This window comes from Alligator mississippiensis, chromosome 5 (genome assembly GCF_030867095.1).
Source record: "Alligator mississippiensis isolate rAllMis1 chromosome 5, rAllMis1, whole genome shotgun sequence".
Taxonomy (NCBI): domain Eukaryota; kingdom Metazoa; phylum Chordata; order Crocodylia; family Alligatoridae; genus Alligator; species Alligator mississippiensis.
Window position 1 is genome coordinate 145748910 of NC_081828.1, and position 19027 is coordinate 145767936.

The window sequence follows — 19027 nt, forward strand, 5'->3', positions numbered from 1 at the left end:
CTCCACAGAGATGAAATGAGTCCTTCAGCATTCCAGGATGAAATGTTCACAGTCTCCCTCCCCACAAGATCCAGGATAGAGCTCCTAGTCACACCCCTGATCCACAAGCTCTGTAGTGGCAAGTCAGAGTTATGCAAGTAACAAATGGTGTTACACCTTAATGTGAGGCTGCCTACAGGAAGAACATTCTAATGTTAACACTGCTTAACATTCCATGCATTTAGTATGGTTTAAGTATAACATGTAATTGCACCCTTGTTTAAATCTGCAACACTACTGAAATACTTACCTGAAATGACGGAAATGTACTTTATGGTTTATGAATCATATATTTTTTTTTAATAAAATGTGTAACTGCTTTGGTATAGTTTTTGTGGAGTATCTATCTATCTATCTATCTATCTATCTATCTATCTATCTATTCAGAATAGAAACAGAAATACAAGTATAGGCAAATTTCAGAGACAGTCAATAAAGGTAATTATTAAATCTTTTTGCCCATTATATTTTCATTTTTTTTCCAGAGATAGAAATCTAGTTTCTGACCGTTCTTCTATTGGAAGTTTATCTAGTGCAAACGCAGCAGGGAGAATCCAACAGCTTCATTTATCAGAAGATCTGAGTCCTCAAGAAATACAAGAAAATACTTTCTCCCTCCAAGCAGGTATGCATTCTGCTGTTCTAATTATAAATCCATTACTTCTCCAAAAGAACCATAAGAATCACACTTAACTTGTACCCAAGGTTGACTTATATTTGCACCCCTACTGTCCTAGCTTTTGTATTTACAGCATTTTTGCATACATTAAAAATACCAATTCAGAAATATTTTCAGTGCAATTTTTATTAGACTTGATTCTCTTGCGAATCTGAAGATTTGAGGATGATTCAGAAAATCAGCAATTCAGCCATAGACACAGCTTTAAATATTTTTTCTATATACCTCAAGGTACCAAGTGCGGTTTGTGAATGCCGTGATGGTGGGGCAAATGGAGCGTCCCAAAGGAGTGCGGAGGGCCCCCTGTGTGCTCGGCGGTGAACCTGGAAGTGGATCCCAGGAGGCACCAGTTGCTTAGCTGGAGGGACACTGGGGACCCCCCCACGTGCTTCCTGGCAAACCTGGAAGTGAACCGGAAGTGCTTCTGGCCCACTTATAGGTCTGCTGCCAAGTGCGCTGCAGAGGCCCCTGTGCTCCTGTGGGACACTCCGTGCACCTCACCATCTCAGCATTCATGAGCCATCTGGTACCTAGAGGTATGTAGAAAAAGCATTTAAAGCTGTGTCTATATCTGAATCCCTGAATCTTTCTGAATCAATTCGGAGGGTTCCGATTCCATTCGGAGAGATTAAAGAGTCTCTTAATTCAATTCGGATTTGGAGATTCAGCTGCTAAATCGGGCCAAATCTCTGCTGAATTGAATCGGAGACCAAAGCTTCGCACGGCCCTGGTAGGTAAGAGCTTTATATTGATTGATCCTCAGGAGCTGTATGTAAAAACCCCCCAAAAAACAAAACCTGAAGGCTTACCCCTCTAAAATATATAGAGGGGTATATATATTGATCAATATAACTTTAGAGGGGTAGGTTTTCAGTTTTTTGTGTGTGTGTGTGATATCTGTATATATATATGTAGAATAGATACATCTCCCTTCAGCTCTAACAATAGCTCATCTACTGTTACTGTTCTAAAGTTTGTTTTTTTAGCTCAAGGTTATTTTTATTTAGATATTACCTGTTTACTCTAAATCAAAGTTTTAGTATGTTAGGTCACTCATAAAATGGTTGTCCTGGAGATGTTCTATTAGAAATCTTCTAAATTTATTATTGCTCTAAAAGGTCTTGCCATGAGAGGCTAAGTGAGCCATATCACTGGTGAATTAATTACAGCAGCTTCCTATAACAGCCCTCAGGCAAGTCAGTTGGAATTAGGCACCTAACCTGCTTAGGCACTTTTGTGGTTTCTACTAGGTTATCAATTTACCTGTCTGCATTTTTAACCACATAAGTATTTATGTGAATCTAGCCCTGAATATTTCTGATTTTTTTTTATTCTAGCTTGTTGTGCTGCAATTACTGAACTAGTACTCAATGATACTAATGCTCACCAAGTAGTACAGGTAGGAAGATTTTATTCAGTTAAGTGAGGCATTATAATATATAATGTTGTATTTATTTACTAATGGCTTATTGTGCATTGTTACGGATGACTTATCAATCTTTCTCATGTTTGGTCAGCACTTTTATACAAAGATGCAAACAGCTTATTTGTAGACTTCTAACTTATTACCATAAAATTAATTTTTAATTGGATATCATAAAAATTGGTTGGGTAATATAGCCAATAATGCATGTGTTAGTCATAGGACATAAATAGTGTTATTGAGCTATGGCTTTTTTGGGCTTAACAACTGTTAACTCGAATATCTAGTGCCACCTTTTTGCCATTTTCAGAACTGACAATAAAACTAATCAGAGAATTGCTTGACAAATATTAATTCAGAAGCTGATATACGCTCTGGTATTTCATCTCTGAAGAAGTAGTTTTGACTTAAATATTTAAACAAGTAGTTCTTTTAATCGCTCATCATTTATGCTTCTAAAATGGTTTTAATAAATGGATTATTTCTAAGGATTCCATTAATAATTCAGTATCTCTTATTTATGTAAGCAAGTTCAGAAGTTAACACCAATTAAAAAATTCAGAGCCATCTATTATATACTAAATTTTAAATAAAATCAATTAAAAGTATGCGAGGGAAATCCACTTTAAACCCAATGTATCCATTTTGAATCCAAGACAGTGTCCTAAAGAGGACAGAGAAAAGGTGGATAAGGTGGCTGGCACTGGGAATGGCAGAAAATCCCGGGGAGGTGGGGGGGTGGGCCTGGGACCAAAAAACTCCTTGGGTAGATGAAGCACTAATTTTGTTGAAATCATACAGATTATGGAATGACTTTTTTCATCTGAACCACATTGTAGTGGATTGTCCCTCCTTTAGCCTGACCCATGAGCCAGCCTCCGCATAAAGGCCCATCAGCTCATAGTTCCAGTTGCCAGTACATTTATTTTACATATGGAAATCTTGTCCCCACAGCAAACAAAACAAGCAGCAACATAAGCAAACATGCCAATAACAAACAAAAGTCAGCCTCTGGTCTTTTCTCAGATCGAGAGAGAGAGAGGCAACCCAGGCTCTGTACTTCTCCCTCAGTATACCAGCCTCCTCCCTTTCTCTCCCTTTTACGCTACCTGGGAGCTTTTAACTTCTCTTAGGGCCAGCCAGTCATCCCTGCCAGCAGCCAAAAGGCTATAGGCAGGTAGACTATTCCCTCAAACCCCCTGCAGCTGGACTCCAGCCCCTGAGCCACGCGCCTTGTTACACATTCCGTCTTTCAAGAGTGGAACCTAGGATACGCTCTTCCAATTTTTTTTAATTCCCTCTCCTTGCTTCTCAGGAGAAAAAGTCTGAATTTGCATGTACAGACCCAGGGCAATTGTGTATTAAAAAACCCCCAAAAGTGGCAGGGAGAGGTACCACTTTGTCAACTGGGGGTTATCCTCCCATGTAGCATTAAGCCATGTTAAAGGGGCACGGTCAGTGACAAAATAAACAGGCCCCTAGGAGGTAGTAGCGGAAGGCCTCAGCTGCCCACTTAATAGCTAGATACTCCTTTTGTATCATGGCATACTTCTGTTCCCAGGGAAGCAGCTTCCTGCTGAGGTACAGAATGAGGTGTTCTCCATCCTCAAACTTTTAGGGAAGAACCACCCCCAGGCCTTGCTCTGAGGCATCTGTCTGCAGTATAAACTCTTTTGTTAAGTACAGGCTGTTCTACTGCATAGTAGCTGTTTTTCTGTTCCAAACACTGTCTTACTTTTGAGTTGATCTCTTATAGTGCTTACTTCTGCAGCAGGTTAGTTAGTGGTGCTGTGATGGCAGCCAACTGTGGAATGAATTACTGATAATAGCTTGCTAAGCCCAGAAATGATTTCACCTGCTTTTTGTTCCCAACTTCAAGGCTCCTCTGAGACAAATGTGGTGGTCTGTTGGGCCAGCCAAGATTCTTGCAAGAAGTCTAAGACACCAAGATAAAGTCATGAGTATACCCACAATCCATTACTGGGCAGTACCAATATCAATGCTCCTTCTCCCCACATTGGAAACAAGTCATTTGAGCCTCCCTTCCTCCTCCTGGGCTGTGAGGATGCCCCAGGTGGCTTTCTTCTCTGGCAGGCCACTCAAGGACCCTCCCCTGGCCTGGGTTTTGGAGGAGACGGAGGTAGTGCCCCTATTGTGGTAGGAGGTAACACTCCATAGAGACCTGGCCTGCTTCCCCTGCAGTCCCAGCTTCCTCAGGCCTGGAAGTGGCTGGCTTCCGCCAGGAATTCCAACAGTCTACCTCTGCTCCCATGAAATCCTCTACGTTCTACCTGGCTTCCTTCAAGCTGGCCACCTGGTGGCGAAGCACCTACCTCCTGGTTTCTACCAGAAGGATGGCCTCTGTTGTAGGGGCACCAGTTCTATGATCTCCACAGCTGATCGAGAGTCCTGATGTAGCCAGCAAGTGCACAAATTCCTTAGCTTCTGGGTCATGACTCAGGGCTGTGCATTCAGTTCCCAAGTCTCTAATCAAAACTTGCGATCATAGGCCTCCCCTACAAGACCCCAGATGGTCCAGTATGGCTACTTTGAGGGTCTTGAGATCCCAGGCTGAATCTGCTCCCAGGGTCCAGTAAGCAGCCTGTGTCTCCTCAGTTAAGAGAGGGGCCACCCTCATACCCCACATGTCCAGTAGCCACTGATAGGTCTCTACTATCTGCTCAAAAGTTGCAAGGAAAGCCTCTGGGTCACCTGCCAGTTCCATCTTGGTGAGGACCCCACCTTCTATCCTTGAAGAACCAGGTGATTTACCGACTTAGGTGGGGGTCCATCTTGAGTCCAAATGCAGATTCAGAAACTCTTGCGGTTGCCACTGCTGCTGGTGCTTCCTCTGGAACTGCTACTGCTGGAGTTGGAGCTGCTGAAACAGCTGCTGTTGTTGCAGCTGCAGCCACTCCAGCCATTTTAGCAGGGCTCATGTGTCCATAGCTGGAGCTGGATTTAGCTTACCTCATTCTCCACCATGTGTAGCAGATTGTCTCTCCTTTAGCCTGTCCCAGGAACCAGCTTCCTCATAAAGGCCAGACAGCTCTTAGTTCCAGTTTCCAGTACATTTGTTTTACATATGAAAAACTTGTCCCCATAGCATAACAAAGCAAGCAATATGATAAACAAATGTGCCAATAACAAACAAAAGTAAACCTCTGGTCTTTCCTCAGCTTTTCCTTCAGCATGCCAGCCTCCTCTCCCTTTCCCTCAGCTACCTTACCTGGGAGCTTTTAACTTCCTCTAGGGGCCAGCCAGTCATCCTTGTCAGCTGTCCCAGGGCTCATATGCAGGCTGGCTATTATTCCCTCTAGCCCCCTGCAGCTGGGCTTCAGCCCCTGATCCATGCAACTTGTTACACACATGTGTATATTTTAAGTAGAGTCCAGTTTTTATTTCAGTAAAATATAATTTATTTAAATCAGATTTAATTTATAAAAAGAAACAACTCATTTTTTTTCAGGAATGAGAAACTGTCAGTAGAACACAGTAGCGCTTTGTTACATAGCACTCCCAATACATTAAGACTATGACCTTGTGTGCTCATTTTATTCCTGGATCTGGCAAAATCAATTAAACTGCTTGCAGTTAAGCATGGACTTGGGATCAGGATATTACACAGGTGGATGAGTGTCTCCTTGCAGTTGGTCACTAGTCTGATGCCTTAGATCTAACTTTTGGATCCAACATGCTTCCAAGCCCACTGGGCCTAAGCAGTGTCCAGACACCATCTCTATCATTCTCGTCTTAGGCATGCAGACTCTCTCTCTAGGAGTCTTTGGCATATGGTACCCCATGGCCCAGCTGCCGTAGGCTCAAGACCAGTGTTGATCCCTGAACAATCCTCTCCAGTAGCTTTTACATGCTGTTTTCTGGAGCTCCAGCGTCTTGGGCACTCCAGTTTATCGTTTAGCACTTCAGAGGCTTGTGACAGATGAAGTAAGAACCTCAGTTTTTCCCAGGAACTTCTTAAACACATATACTCTCAATAGGCTCCTATACACATGCAGGGAGGCTGCTCCAATGCGCTGTAATTACTGTACTCCAGCAGGCTCCAGCATCACGTGTATCAGCATCCCCATGATAAAAAATGTTGGCAGGGTGCTTTAAACTAAAGCTCATTTGATGAGATGACTCCCCAGGTGCTTTTAATTAGTGCATCTCTTAGAGCTGGACTAATTGAAGACCCCCCCCCCCCCCTCCTGAAGCATGTCTATAAATGCCCTCAGTTTTAGTAAGCTCAGGTTGGGAGTTACAATAGGTATTGGATGACACAAACAAAGTTATTATTAAAACAGATACTGAAATACAACACGGTTTGTGCAAAATCAGATGACTTATTCTCCAACCTATCAGGTAGGGCTTTACTTCAGTGCAGATCTTTCTGGTGCATGAAACTAATCCACAACATTTCAATTTGTATAGTGGGTGACCGGAACCTCCAGCTCTGCAAATTCCTTGACATCAGTGGGATTCAACAGGGCTGCAGGTTCTGTCTATATGAATGTACTTGCAGAATCGATTTACAGTGAATGTACTGATGGCTTCACCCTCCTTCTACAATTAATGGATTTTAATTTAGAACTTAGTATATAATGGATGGTGAAAATATTTAAATTCGCAGGGTTGTAGGTTGTAGCCGTGTTGGTCTAAGGACATAGGCAGACAAGGGACTTTGGGTAAATCTGATATCTTTTATTAGATCAACTCAGATAGTTGGCAAAAGTCTGCTTTGCAAGCTTTCAGGTACAAATACCCTTTGTCAGGCAGAGGAAGCATCTGCAGTTGGTCTGTGCTCTTCCTGGATGGAGTAGTAAAGCAGCCAGAGGCCAGTACATATGCAAGAAAGCCAGTCAGTTAAAATGTAAATTGAGGTAGTCAGTAGGTGAGAGACAGGTGGCAGGGAGGGGAAGGGGAATGAATGTAGCTCTAGTCAATGGATGAGAGCTGGTGGTGGGTGGGGGAAGAAGGAATGAATATAGCTAGTATAAAGTAGAGAGATTACCTAGGGAGTCAGATGTTAGGTAGGTTATAATGTGTCATAAATCATTGTCTATACTTAATCCAGGGCTCATGGTAGAGCTGATATTTTTATTAGACCAAAAAGATTTTTGCAAAAAAAAATTCTTTAATTGCAAGCTTTCAAGCACAAACACCCTTCTTCAGGCATCAGAGAATATCCAGTAGATTGATTAAGTGAAGTTCATAGGCTCATCTGTGAAAGGTGCTTTGTAAATTCACTTTGAGGATTAGAACTGAGAGATTGAAGAGAGAGTGGTTGTCTTGTGAGAAATGTGCCCCCACAAGTAATTGGGCATTCTTGTCTTTGATAGATTTTTGGTTCATTCTGGTTCACAGTTGTTTGGTTTCTCCTACAGATTTTCCATCAGGGCATTTAGTGCACTGGGTGAGATATATTACATTTCTGGAGGTGCAGGTGTAAGATCCAGGAATGGTGATGGTTCTGTTGTGGGGTGTAGTAACTGTGGGGGTGGAGATGTGTTGACATGTTTTATGTTTCTTGTCATGGCATGGTCTGGATCCATTTGGTATGTTTTGGAGTGTAGGAAGCTTGCTTCTGGTGATGGGGTTGGTGAGGTTCTGTGCTTATTTAAAGGCTAGGATGGGTGGTTCTGGAAGATCTCTTTAAGAATTGGGTCTTCTTCTAGTATGGGTTGAAATTGTTTGAGGATTATCCATATATGTTCCAGGAAGGGATGATATGTCATAACCAGTGGTGTGTGATTCATGGGGGTTTTTCTTCTGTACAGCAGCAATTCTTCACGTGGTATCTGGATGGCTCTTTCAAAAGTGCAGTCTATCTCTTTGGAGGAGTGTCTTTGCTGAGTTAAGGCCCTTTTGAGATTTGTGAGGTGATGATGACGGGTGTTCTCAGTGCAAATTCAGTGGTACCAGATGGCTTTGGCTGTATATTACAGCTTTCTTGGTGTGTTTAGGCTGATTGCTGGTTCTGTGAAGATTTTTATGTCAGTTTGTGGGTTTCTTGTATATGGTGGTCTGTATTTTACCATTCTGAATAGTGACCATCATGTCTAAAAAGGAAATTTTGGCTTTGGATTTTTCCAGAGAGAGTCTGATGGAGGGGTGATACTTGTTGAATTTCTAATGGAAATCAATCAGAGGTTGCAGGTTTTCAGTCCAAATGATGAAGATGATATCAATCTATCTTAAGTATAGCAAAGATTTGATGGTGCAGTCCTTGAGGAATTTTTCTTCCAGGTGGCTCATGAAAAGGTTGGCATAATGTGGGGTCATTTTGGTGCCCATAGCTGTGCCCATAGTATGGAGGAAGTGTTGGTTATTGAAGGTGAAGGTGTTGTGTGTGTCAATGAAATGTATAAGTTCAGTAATATCTTTGAGTCTGTACTCTGAGTTATAATCTTGCTCTTGTAGATATGTAATCAGGCTTATATATCGCATTAAATCACATTAATTTCTTAATTGGTTAAAAGGAAGAAATACATAATTTTACTTGCATCTTTTGTGTAAAAGAAATGTTAGAACTGCTTATTATCCTTTTATGTTTCTTTTCTAGGAAAATGGAGTCTATACAATAGCAAAACTAATTTTACCGAACAAACAAAAGAAAGCAGTAAAAGCTAATTTATTACAGGTAAATCATTTCCTAATCAGGCATATTCAAAGTTTAACACAGTCTTTGGAATATTTTCCTCAGGTTCTTGATATTTTATTGTTCAGTAGCAACTTTATTCATTACTTTATTAAAAACACATTAAACAAATTGTAGAAATTTGAAGTTTATCAGTATGAACTTCAAAGTCATGGATTGGGAGACCAGTGATAGGGATTTCAGCTACACAACAGGGTCACATAGATTGGAGACATCTGAGGAAGAGAGACTTGGGTGCACTGGTTGATCACAGAATGACCATAACCTACCAGTATGATACAGCTATGAGAGGCTAATGTCTTAGGGTATATTACGTGGAGTTTTTTCAGGAGAGACAAAGAAGTATTGGTGTCTTTGTATAAGACACTAGTAAAACTCCATTTAGAATATTGCATGCAATTCAAAAAAGATTAACTTAAATTGGAGCAAGTTCAAAGGAGGACCATTAAGATGGTTAAAGGAATGGAGACCTTGTTATAATACAAAATTAAAGGAGTTTGACTTGTTTCATTTAGGAAAATGGAGATTGAGAGTGGATATCATCACTCTTGTAAGTACATTTGTAGAGTTAAAAATAGGGAAGATGAAGAGCCTTTTAAGTTGAAAAACAGCACCATTCCAAGATTAATGGCTACAAACAGGTTTTGGCTAAATTTAAATGGAAAATTAGAAGATGATTTCTAACTGTTAGAGGAATGAAGTTTTGGAAGGTTTGCCAAGCAAAATAGTGGGAGCAAAGAACATAAATTACTTTAAGATTGAATTGGCCAAAGTTTATGGAAGGGATAGCTTGAGAAAACAGGAAGTTCTGGCTCAACAATCGGTGGATGTGAAAAGGGAACATTTGTTTGTAGTCCTCAAATTGATGGAAGTGGTGTCAGAGATAATCCCATACCTCAAAGTTTCTAAAAGTTGCCAGCTGGGGCCAGGAAAGATTTCTTTTCCCCTCATGAATGCCACTGGCTTCAAAGAAAGGGGGGGGCCAGATGCCTTTATCTTTGTCTGAGACGTTTGGGACATTTGCTGTTGCTGAGGCTTGGGGTTTTTGACTGATATCATTTAGAAAACAAGATGTTCCTGGCTAGAGGTTCTTGCATTTCCTCTCAGGATCATACGAAACACCAAATTTGGGGGCAGTAAAGAAGGAATTTTTCCTCTAGGTCAGTTTGATATGGATTGCAGGGCAGTTCGGGATGCCTTCCTTTGTAGCAAGGCCATGTTCCTTTTCCTAGGACTTTCTGAGCATATATTAAAGAAGTATGTGCGGGCCGGGTCCTGATTCCGCCACCAAGTGCGAGTCGGGGGGGGCGATCCGCGGCCCGTCTTTGCGCACGCAGGCTGTGGCCAGGAGTCCGGGCACGCGGGGTTGGAGAAAACCGGTGGCGAGCTAGAATTAGTCACAAACGCGTAGTGGTTGATTAAAAGATTATTTACTTACACCCAAAGATGGTAGTGGTGTAGGCTGGACAGCTTTCCAGATGCAGCTCCGCTTAAATCCTCATTGGAGGACCACGACAAATTCTTTCCCATGGAGTTGTATAGGCTCCGCGGGTTCGGCAATTCTTTCCCATGGAGTTGTCGAAGCTCTGTGGGCCGTCCGATTCCCAGGCCCCAGAGTTGTTTAAGACTCCATGGGTTCGAAAATTGGGTTCAGTTCCCTGGTCCCCCGGAGTTGTTTAAGACTCCGTGGGTTCGAAAATTGGGTTTACAAGAAAGGGATACGTCTTGGATTGCGCTCGGCGACGGGGAGAGGCTAGAGGCGGTTCGTTCTTTTGTTCCCCCCTCCGGAGTTGTTAAAGCTCCGTGGGTTTGATTATTAAGCCTCTATTGCCTGCTTAAGAGAGGCGCGTTGGGTCTGCAAGGGTCCACATCGCTTAGAGATCTTCACACAGCGTGAAGTCTCCTCCTCCTGGCGAGTTCTGTATCTCTCCAGTGTTTCTCTCTCTCCAGCTTGGGCGGAAACTACCCAAGCCTTTTGTACGGCTAGCAAGCCAATAGCCAGCCGCCACGTATGCCTACATTTAGAACCGGCCAATAATGTGGTGCGAATCTAAATACAAATGGCGGGAACTCCTTTGCAACGTGCATCACTAGTATGCAGCAAAGAAATGCACCCTGCAAAGAAGCTACAAAACGGCGGGAAAGCCTTTTGTACCCAGAGCTCCCCTCCACAGCAGAGAACTCCACCATGCAAAGAAACTATAATTTGGTGGGAAAAATAATTTAGCGGTGCCGAAGCACACACAAACAAAAACCACAACTTTGGGTTGTGACAAAGTACTTCCCTGGCATTACAGTAGTGTAAGGCATTGGCTGTAGTCATCTCCCCAAACACATTTTTTTTTTTTTTTTTTTTTTACCTATGGCATATTTTCAAGGATTTGAAGTGACATATTTGGGGGTTCTCTGGGCATGTGAATGTAGGTGACTAGACTTGATGGTCCAGGATCCCTTTTCCAGTCTGATGCTCCTAAATAGGAAACACAGGAAAATAAAAAATAAATCACATGCTTATGAATACATTTTGTTATAATATAAACGTAAGGCTGCGTGTATCTCGTGTAAAATAAACAAAAATGGATATTTTGTTGTGATATCCCTCTGCCTAAACTGCCTAATATTGATTCTCCTCTATCGTACCTATGGTTTTCACTGAAAGTCATGAAGATTTGATGCAACAATATTGCCTCCATTTCTTTAGAGTTTGAGCATCTTAGTGTGGTCCTCAAATAGCATGGCAAAATATTATGCAGAGTAAGGCAAACTTAAAATGTAGGGTCATATGTCTTCTTTGCAAAAGATTGTACTATAGCAAAGGACTTTTCTCTGAAGGATGGTCCCTGAGCTTATAATCAGATACTGTTTGAATCCACCCAGGCTGAAAGTGACAAATCACTCGACATTTTGTAGCCTTTGTGAAATCTCTTTAGTGTGCTTTTAATTTCTAGTGGGCAGCTGTCTATGGGCACCTATACACACTATGGAGCTCTGCTCTGACACGTGCTAATTAGTGCGTTGGAGCAGTTTCCGTATCACATGTATTCAGCGTCCCCACATTTCAAAATGGCAGTGGGGGCGCTTTAACTGAAGGTCGTTGAACGAATTTTAGTTAAAGTGCTCCTGCCACCATTTTGAAGTGGGGTATGCTGAATACACGTGATGCTGTGGGCGCTTTAATTAAAGCAGCTCTCGGAGCCACTGTAATTAAAGTGCGCCCCCCTCCACCCCGGAGTACATGTAGAAATGCCCTGTGATACTAAGGCTACCTCCCCATTTGTCACCCTGGCTAGCCCTCTTGGTAGAGATTGAAAGAATTCCATTGGTATAAATACCATACTTCCATCTTTCCCAGAGAAGTCCCTCTAAGTCAAGTGTGAAGTGGTTTGGGAAAACATACACCGCTGATTTGTCTGTTGTAAATGCTCTTGATGGCAATCAAGTAGCTTGCAAGGGCACTAAAATTTTGTATAACACTTTAATTAAATCAATTTAAACTTTTTGTAGCATTATCCTTTGTAGAAATTGGAGATGGAGGAAACTTGTATATCTTCTTTTAGAGTTCATAAAATTAAATTTATGTGTAATGCAGTAGGCACCTGTTTACTGTGGTAACAATAAAGTTTTTAATAAGTTTAATTGATGTTAATGCAGTATGCCATCAAATGTTACAAAAATGACATTTACAAGAAATGCTAAGTGAGTATATAGTATGAGTTAAATATAAAGGGTAAATTGACAAGAATAAATTCTATTATAGTAGTGCCTTCTGGTGCTATGCTGGCATGAAAAAGAATTACCACTGTATTGCTACATTCAGGTAAACCATATAAAATGTTACTTTCATTGAAATCATCTGTGGCTGTCTGTTGTCTTTTTCTCATAACTGATTTCTATATGTATAAATAGTGGGTCACATTTTATGAATGTTGCCGACATATTTCTTACAATGTGGCCTGCATCTTTATTGCTTTGACCAGTCTTCATTGCTGCTAGTACTTTTTCAATCAAAGTCCTTTATTTGGGAGTAGTTGTGATAATATTACTCATTCTTTCCACATTCAGTCCATATATAACGTATATAAGGCCATAAATCTGAAGCATTTCAGAGACATCAGTCTGTTAATATCACAGTACTACTGTGAGGAAGGCCTGCTGTATTCCCATTTTATAGACTGGAAATAAACAGAAAGGTAAGGGACTATTTCAAAATTTTTTTTCTATTCTGTGCTTCAGCCCTCAGATCATCATCTTTTATTAAGGCTTCAAGAAATCTCTAAAAAAGAAAACATTCAGGATGACAGCTGTTGATCTAATCTGGGAGGTTATACTGTACAGAGAAGGCCCTATGATGCTGATTTTTTAATAGAATATTGGAACTGCTAACAAGACAGTTATTTGGGAGTAAGAAAAAGATGCTGCTCTTAAAATAAGACAGTTTCTTGGCAATGTTGGTGATTTCATCCCTTGTCTGCAACATCTCAGATATTTTGTTCCCCTCAAAAGTAACACTGAGCTTTGATCATCCTCCCCAGCCATTAATTTTTTGCAATATGTTGAATGAGTAGTGTAACAGGTGGCAGGTTCTCAAGCTGGCCTGCCTGCCTGTCTCTATGGGGCAGTCCTCCCAGTCTCACCTGCAATGACTTTCCTGTTCTATAGACTGTTGGTATGATGCGGGAGACTGCTCATTACTGCCCCAATACCAGGGGGCACTATCTGCAGCTCTGACCTTCCCTACACTGCAGCCCATGCCTCGCAGATGGCATCACAGTTCTTAATATCACTGGCCCCACACTGGGCCCCATAATCCTCCAGTCCAAATCCCAAACAGATCCCTCCAATCAGGCAGCCTGCTCTGCTCTCATTCTGGGCTACTTAGCTCCCTGTATCCCCCCCCCCCCAGACCTTTGGCCACATAGGCCAAAGGTCTTGGAGGCCTCATCTCCAAGACCAGTCTGAACCTCAGGCCCCTCGGCTCTAGGCGTCCCTCACGGCGGGCCCCTGGCCCTTTTGACACTTCTAGTCCTGGCCCTAGTATTGACCAGTTGAGGGTGCCTCAAGTCAGGCTTCTTGAGCATCTAGCCCACTTTCTCTCATGAGTCTTCCTTCTCAGCCCTACTATGGGGTTACCCACCCAGCTATGGGGGGCTGGAGTTAAGGCAACCCAACCTGCCTTTCACCGGGGTGTTGTCCCCAACGGACGGTGTGAGTTCATGCCCGGTGCGCTATTGCCAATGAACACACAGGGGTGGAGGATCCAACTTAATCTTTATTGTTTCAAGTCTGCGCAGAGAGGGGTGCTTTGCAATCGTTTGCAAAGCAAGCACACCTGGTTTCCACCTTTGGGTACCTTTTATACATATTTTTGCAAGTGTATCGCTCAGTGATTGGTTACAAGCCACTGACATAAGATGTTCTCTACTGAGCATGTCTCTATACCTATGTTTTAGCCATGTATTTCATTTACATACATATATGTTTCATTAACATACTTTTGCTCTGCCCAGGGGTGTGATTTTTAGCATTATAATGAGACCTTTTTCTGAACTTCTTGCTATCTTATAGGTGTCAGGGAGACATTATGCTGCTGGTGTTAGGGAGGCATTCCATGAATCCTCCGCATCCCACACACTGTGCTCTGCAAGCATCTCTTAACACACACATACCACACCCCTCTCAGCATCTGCAAGTTGCCTTAAGTATTCGGTCAGATATAGTTTGCAAAAGCTAGATATACCATAAAAAAGATTACATCAAATCCCCCCTTCGAGGCTATGACCCTATGAAATGGGACCATAGTCCTCGATCATTCCTTTCAGCCTCAAGAACCGTTTTGCGTCTTCTTGGTTCTTCTGGATTGGATCCATGACCGAAGGTTTCATGAACATCACTCGGTTGACAGGGGTAGGTATCAACTTCTTGAGTGAGTCACAGCATATAGGTACACACTGCACCCCACAACAAATCATTAAGAAAATACATATACCTGCTACAATTAAAAGGAACATCTGCTTCAACCATGAAAAATTAGGAAGCCAAGAAGTAAGCCACGAAAAATCAAACCCATCATCTTGTTTGATATGTGACAGAATGTCCTGTAACTTTTGTACCTTTGACTCTATTAGCTTAGAATTATTTGTCAAATTGAAGCAACACATCCCATCGAACTCTTCACACCCATGGTTATGTCTCAGTAACAAATAGTCTATGGCTGCCCTATTCTGCAACGTAGCCCCCCACAGTTCTTTCATCTCGGTGCTGAGGGCAGCTAGGGCCTGTGAGGTCGTGTTCAGGCTCTTCGCTAAGGCGCAGGCCACTTTGCTTATCTGACCATGGTTGCCTACTGCCAGGGCTGGTAAACCTACTATAGAGACTGCCAAAGACACTTCCTCGGCCTTACTGAGGAGGTTTATGTTACTATCACAGGACTCATCTAGCTGACTAGAACTTCTTCGGTGGCGCCTGTCAGAGGCCTTAGACACCTTTGGTGACCAGACAGTTAACCTGCCAATAGTACAGGGTCCCCCCATGGCATTAGCTGGGATGTACGAATAAGCGGTTTTCCCACAAAGGAGAAACCATCCTAAGGGTAGTATGACATTACCATTACCATAAGACACGTTGGTTTTGTTTGAGCAATTGAAAGCCCTTTCCTCTCGGGTTAGGTTTTCACATGCTTTGGTACAATTTACAAATTGAGCACAACTGGTGTTATTAGGTGAGGACATGGTCAGCAAATCTATCGAAAAGGTACTAACGTTTCTTTTCTGAGTAATAGGTCCCCACACATAGGCCGTATTCCAGAGATTAAGCCTGGAAAGGTCGAAGTTTTTTAGCCAAGTCTGACCTTTGAGCATTTCTAATGGAGTGGGCACCCCTATGAGGCATGAGGTAAACACATCTTGAACTGACGTTCCACCAGCCAAACAAAAATGAGTTGTGTTCACCACTTCTTTTGCCAAGTAAATCCACACATTTTGGTTTTTCTCAAACTTTCGATGTAACAATCCCTCTGACCCTAGAAACACTAGACTTTGATAAAGAACTACTTTCCACGTGGCTGACGTTTAAACAAGAATCTAAGCCTTTCCACAGGTTCCGCTGTCCAATGATGTCCATTTGTGTCGGCTTCCGGTGCGACACTCTCAGCAACTGCTCCCTCAGAAGGAACTTCCGGTGCGGCCTTTACCCTGGTATAGTGGATCCACGGCTTTACCCCCTGGACCTTTACTGCTGTATGAGTGGTGAGAATCACGGGATATGGTCCCTTCCACTTGGGTTGAAGAGGCTCGTCCTTCCACATTCGGACCAAAACTTCGTCTCCAATTTGGAACTTGTGGACTGGAGTATCTAAAGGCAGTGGAAGTCGCTCTTGGACGTACCTGTGGAGAGAAGACAACACAGCAGACAAAGAATACAAATAGTCTTTTATTCAACCTTCCCCTTTAACATGCATTTGACTCCCATGCGTCACCACTGGATTCTTAAGATATGGCTTGCCATACATTAATTCAAATGGACTAACTCCCAATTTAGCTCTAGGGGCTATGTGCACTCTAAGCAAGGCAAGAGGCAGAGCTTCGGGCCATTTCAACTGAGTCTCTTGGCAGAGTTTAGCCAGTTGCCTCTTTAGTGTCTGATTCATCCTTTCTACCTGTCCACTAGACTGTGGCCTCCAAGCTGTGTGAAGGTCCCATTGTACTCCCAGAGCTTGGTAAACTCCCTGGGTTATTTCTGACACAAAGTGCGGCCCTCGGTCTGAGGCCAGTCCTTCTGGGACTCCGAATCGTGGGATTATCTCCTTTAGCATCCCTTGAATTACTTCCTTCGCCTGAGTAGTTCGGCATGGGAAAGCCTCGGTCCATCCAGTCAAAGTATCTATGAGCACCAACAGGTATTTGTAGTGCCCATTTCTGGGAACTTCAGAGAAATCTATTTGTCAGCATTCGCCTGCTAATAGTCCTTGCCTTCCTGCTCCCGGTGGAGGTTTGGGGGAAATCTTAGGATTGTTGGCACAGCAGACAGGACACCTTCGCACTATTTGTTCTGCCATTCTCCACACTCTGGGTCCTACTACAATTCTTTGGAGACCTTGGGTCATGGCATCAGTTCCCAGGTGAGTGCCTTGGTGGTACTCGTGGAGTACTTTGTTGAGAATCAGTCTCGGCACCAAGACCCGTCCTTTGGGCAGAACCCACCATCCATCTCGTTGTTCCTTACTTCCCAATTTCTCTGCGAGTTGGTTTTCCTTTTCAGTATAATTAGGGGGTTCTTTTGGCAGCACCACTTGAAGCACCAGTGCCAGTATTGAAGTCTCCTGAACAGGCTCTCTAGCGGCTCCCTTTGCTGCAGCATCTGCTCGCCGATTTCCCTTTATAACTTCACTGTCTCCCTTCTGATGGGCCCTACAGTGCACCACAGCTACTTCAACTGGTTCCATCACAGCTTCAAGTAACTTTAAAATTTCTGCTCCATATTTCACCGGGCTTTTACTTGCCGTCAAAAGTCCTCTCTCTTTCCATATAGCTCCATGTGCATGTAAAATTCCAAAAGCATACTTTGAGTCTGTGTATATTGTGGCTGTCTTTCCCTTTGCCAGGTGAAGAGCTCGGGTCAATGCAATAAGCTCAGCTCTTTGTGCAGATGTATTTGAAGGCAAGGCTCCCGCTTCAACGGTGTCCCATAATGTGACCACGGCATATTCTGCTCTTCGGATCCCATTTTCCATAAAGCTGCTTCCATCCGTATATAATTCAAGGTCCGCGTTAAGCAAGGGGGCGTCTTTGAGGTCTGGTCTACTAGCATACACACTCTCAATGGTCTCAATACAGTCGTGCCGTAATTCTTTGTCCTGTTCCACAGGCAGTAATGTAGCTGGGTTGAGAGTACTGGAGGTCTGCAGATTAATGTCTCCCTGGTCCAGGAGAGCAACCTGATATTTTGCCATTCAGCTTGGGGACAGCCAAGTCCCCCCCTTCGCATTCACCACTGCCAATACGGAATGCGGAGTATACACTGTCATTGGTTGTCCTAAGGTGAGTTTTTTTGCTTCTTCCACCAACATAGCTGTGGCCGCCATTGCTCGCAGACAAGCTGGCCAACCTAGGCTACTAGGGTCCAATTGCTTGGAGAAATAGGCCACCGGTCTCTTCCAGCTACCTAAGTGTTGGGTCAGCACTCCCGACGCGACCCCTTGGCGTTCATGAACGTAAAGTTGAAATGGTTTACTGAGGTCGGGCAGGCCCAGGGCCGGTGCCATCATGAGGGCCCACTTGATGGTGTCGAAGCTCTTTCGGCATTCTGCTGTCCACTGCAGTTCTCCCTCACGGCCAGTGGTAGCCTCATAAAGAACCTTGGCTATTAGTCCAAAGTTGGGGATCCAGGTTCGGCAGAACCCTGCCATTCCCAAAAAACCTCTTAACTGTCTCTTAGTCCGTGGAACCGCCATTCGGCAGATAGCCTCTTTCCTCTCAGGGCCCAGTGCTCTCTGGCCTTGCGAGACATCAAATCCCAGGTACCGTACCTTTTCCTGCTCTACCTGTGCCTTCTTCCGGGACACTCGGTACCCCACTTGTCCCAGGAAGTTCAGCAAGCTCACGGTCAATTGATGGCACTCTTCTTTGGTGGCCGCTGCGATTAACAAGTCGTTGACGTGTTGTAACAAGGTCCCTGATGGTCCCTTGTCCCACTTCTGGAGATCAGTACTTAAGGCTGTACTAAAGATGGTAGGGCTGTTTTTGAAACCTTGAGGTAAGACAGTCCAGCACAGTTGTGTTTTTCTCCTAGTATTTGGGTCTTCCCATTCAAATGCGAAGATTTCCTGGCTGTTCTCTTCAAGTGGGATGCAGAAAAAGGCATCTTTCACGTCCAAGACCATGAACCATCGGTCTGCCGCAGACAATGTAGCCAGCAAGGTATAAGGATTCGGCACGACCGGGTGAAGGGTCACCGTCGCCTTATTTACAGCTCTCAGGTCCTGCACAAAACGATACTTGTTACTGTGGGGTTTTTGAACAGGCAAAATGGGGGTATTAAAGGACGATTGGCACTCCCGGAGCAAGCCATGTTTGAGGAATCGCTTTATAAGCGGTTCCAAACCTTTCCAAGCTTCCAATTTTAATCGATACTGTGGTACCCTGGGTGGATTAACCCCGGATTTCAAGTCAACTTTGACAGGGGTGGCCAGCTTTGCTCTCCCTGGCTTTTCTCCCGCCCATACCCAGGGTAC

The 19027-nt window shown here is 43.4% G+C and overlaps 1 protein-coding gene across 2 annotated transcripts in view; it reads left to right on the top strand.

Annotated features, from left to right (window-relative positions):
• NEK10 (NIMA related kinase 10) overlaps positions 1-19027 on the top strand; it is a 201407-nt gene that overhangs the window by 37257 nt on the left and 145123 nt on the right. For both annotated transcript variants that reach the window (XM_014603021.3, XM_059728843.1), the window contains exons 13-15: positions 525-664; positions 2056-2117; positions 8704-8781. In XM_014603021.3, the coding sequence (XP_014458507.2) occupies positions 525-664; positions 2056-2117; positions 8704-8781 (280 nt within the window). The remainder of the gene's footprint in view (positions 1-524; positions 665-2055; positions 2118-8703; positions 8782-19027) is intronic.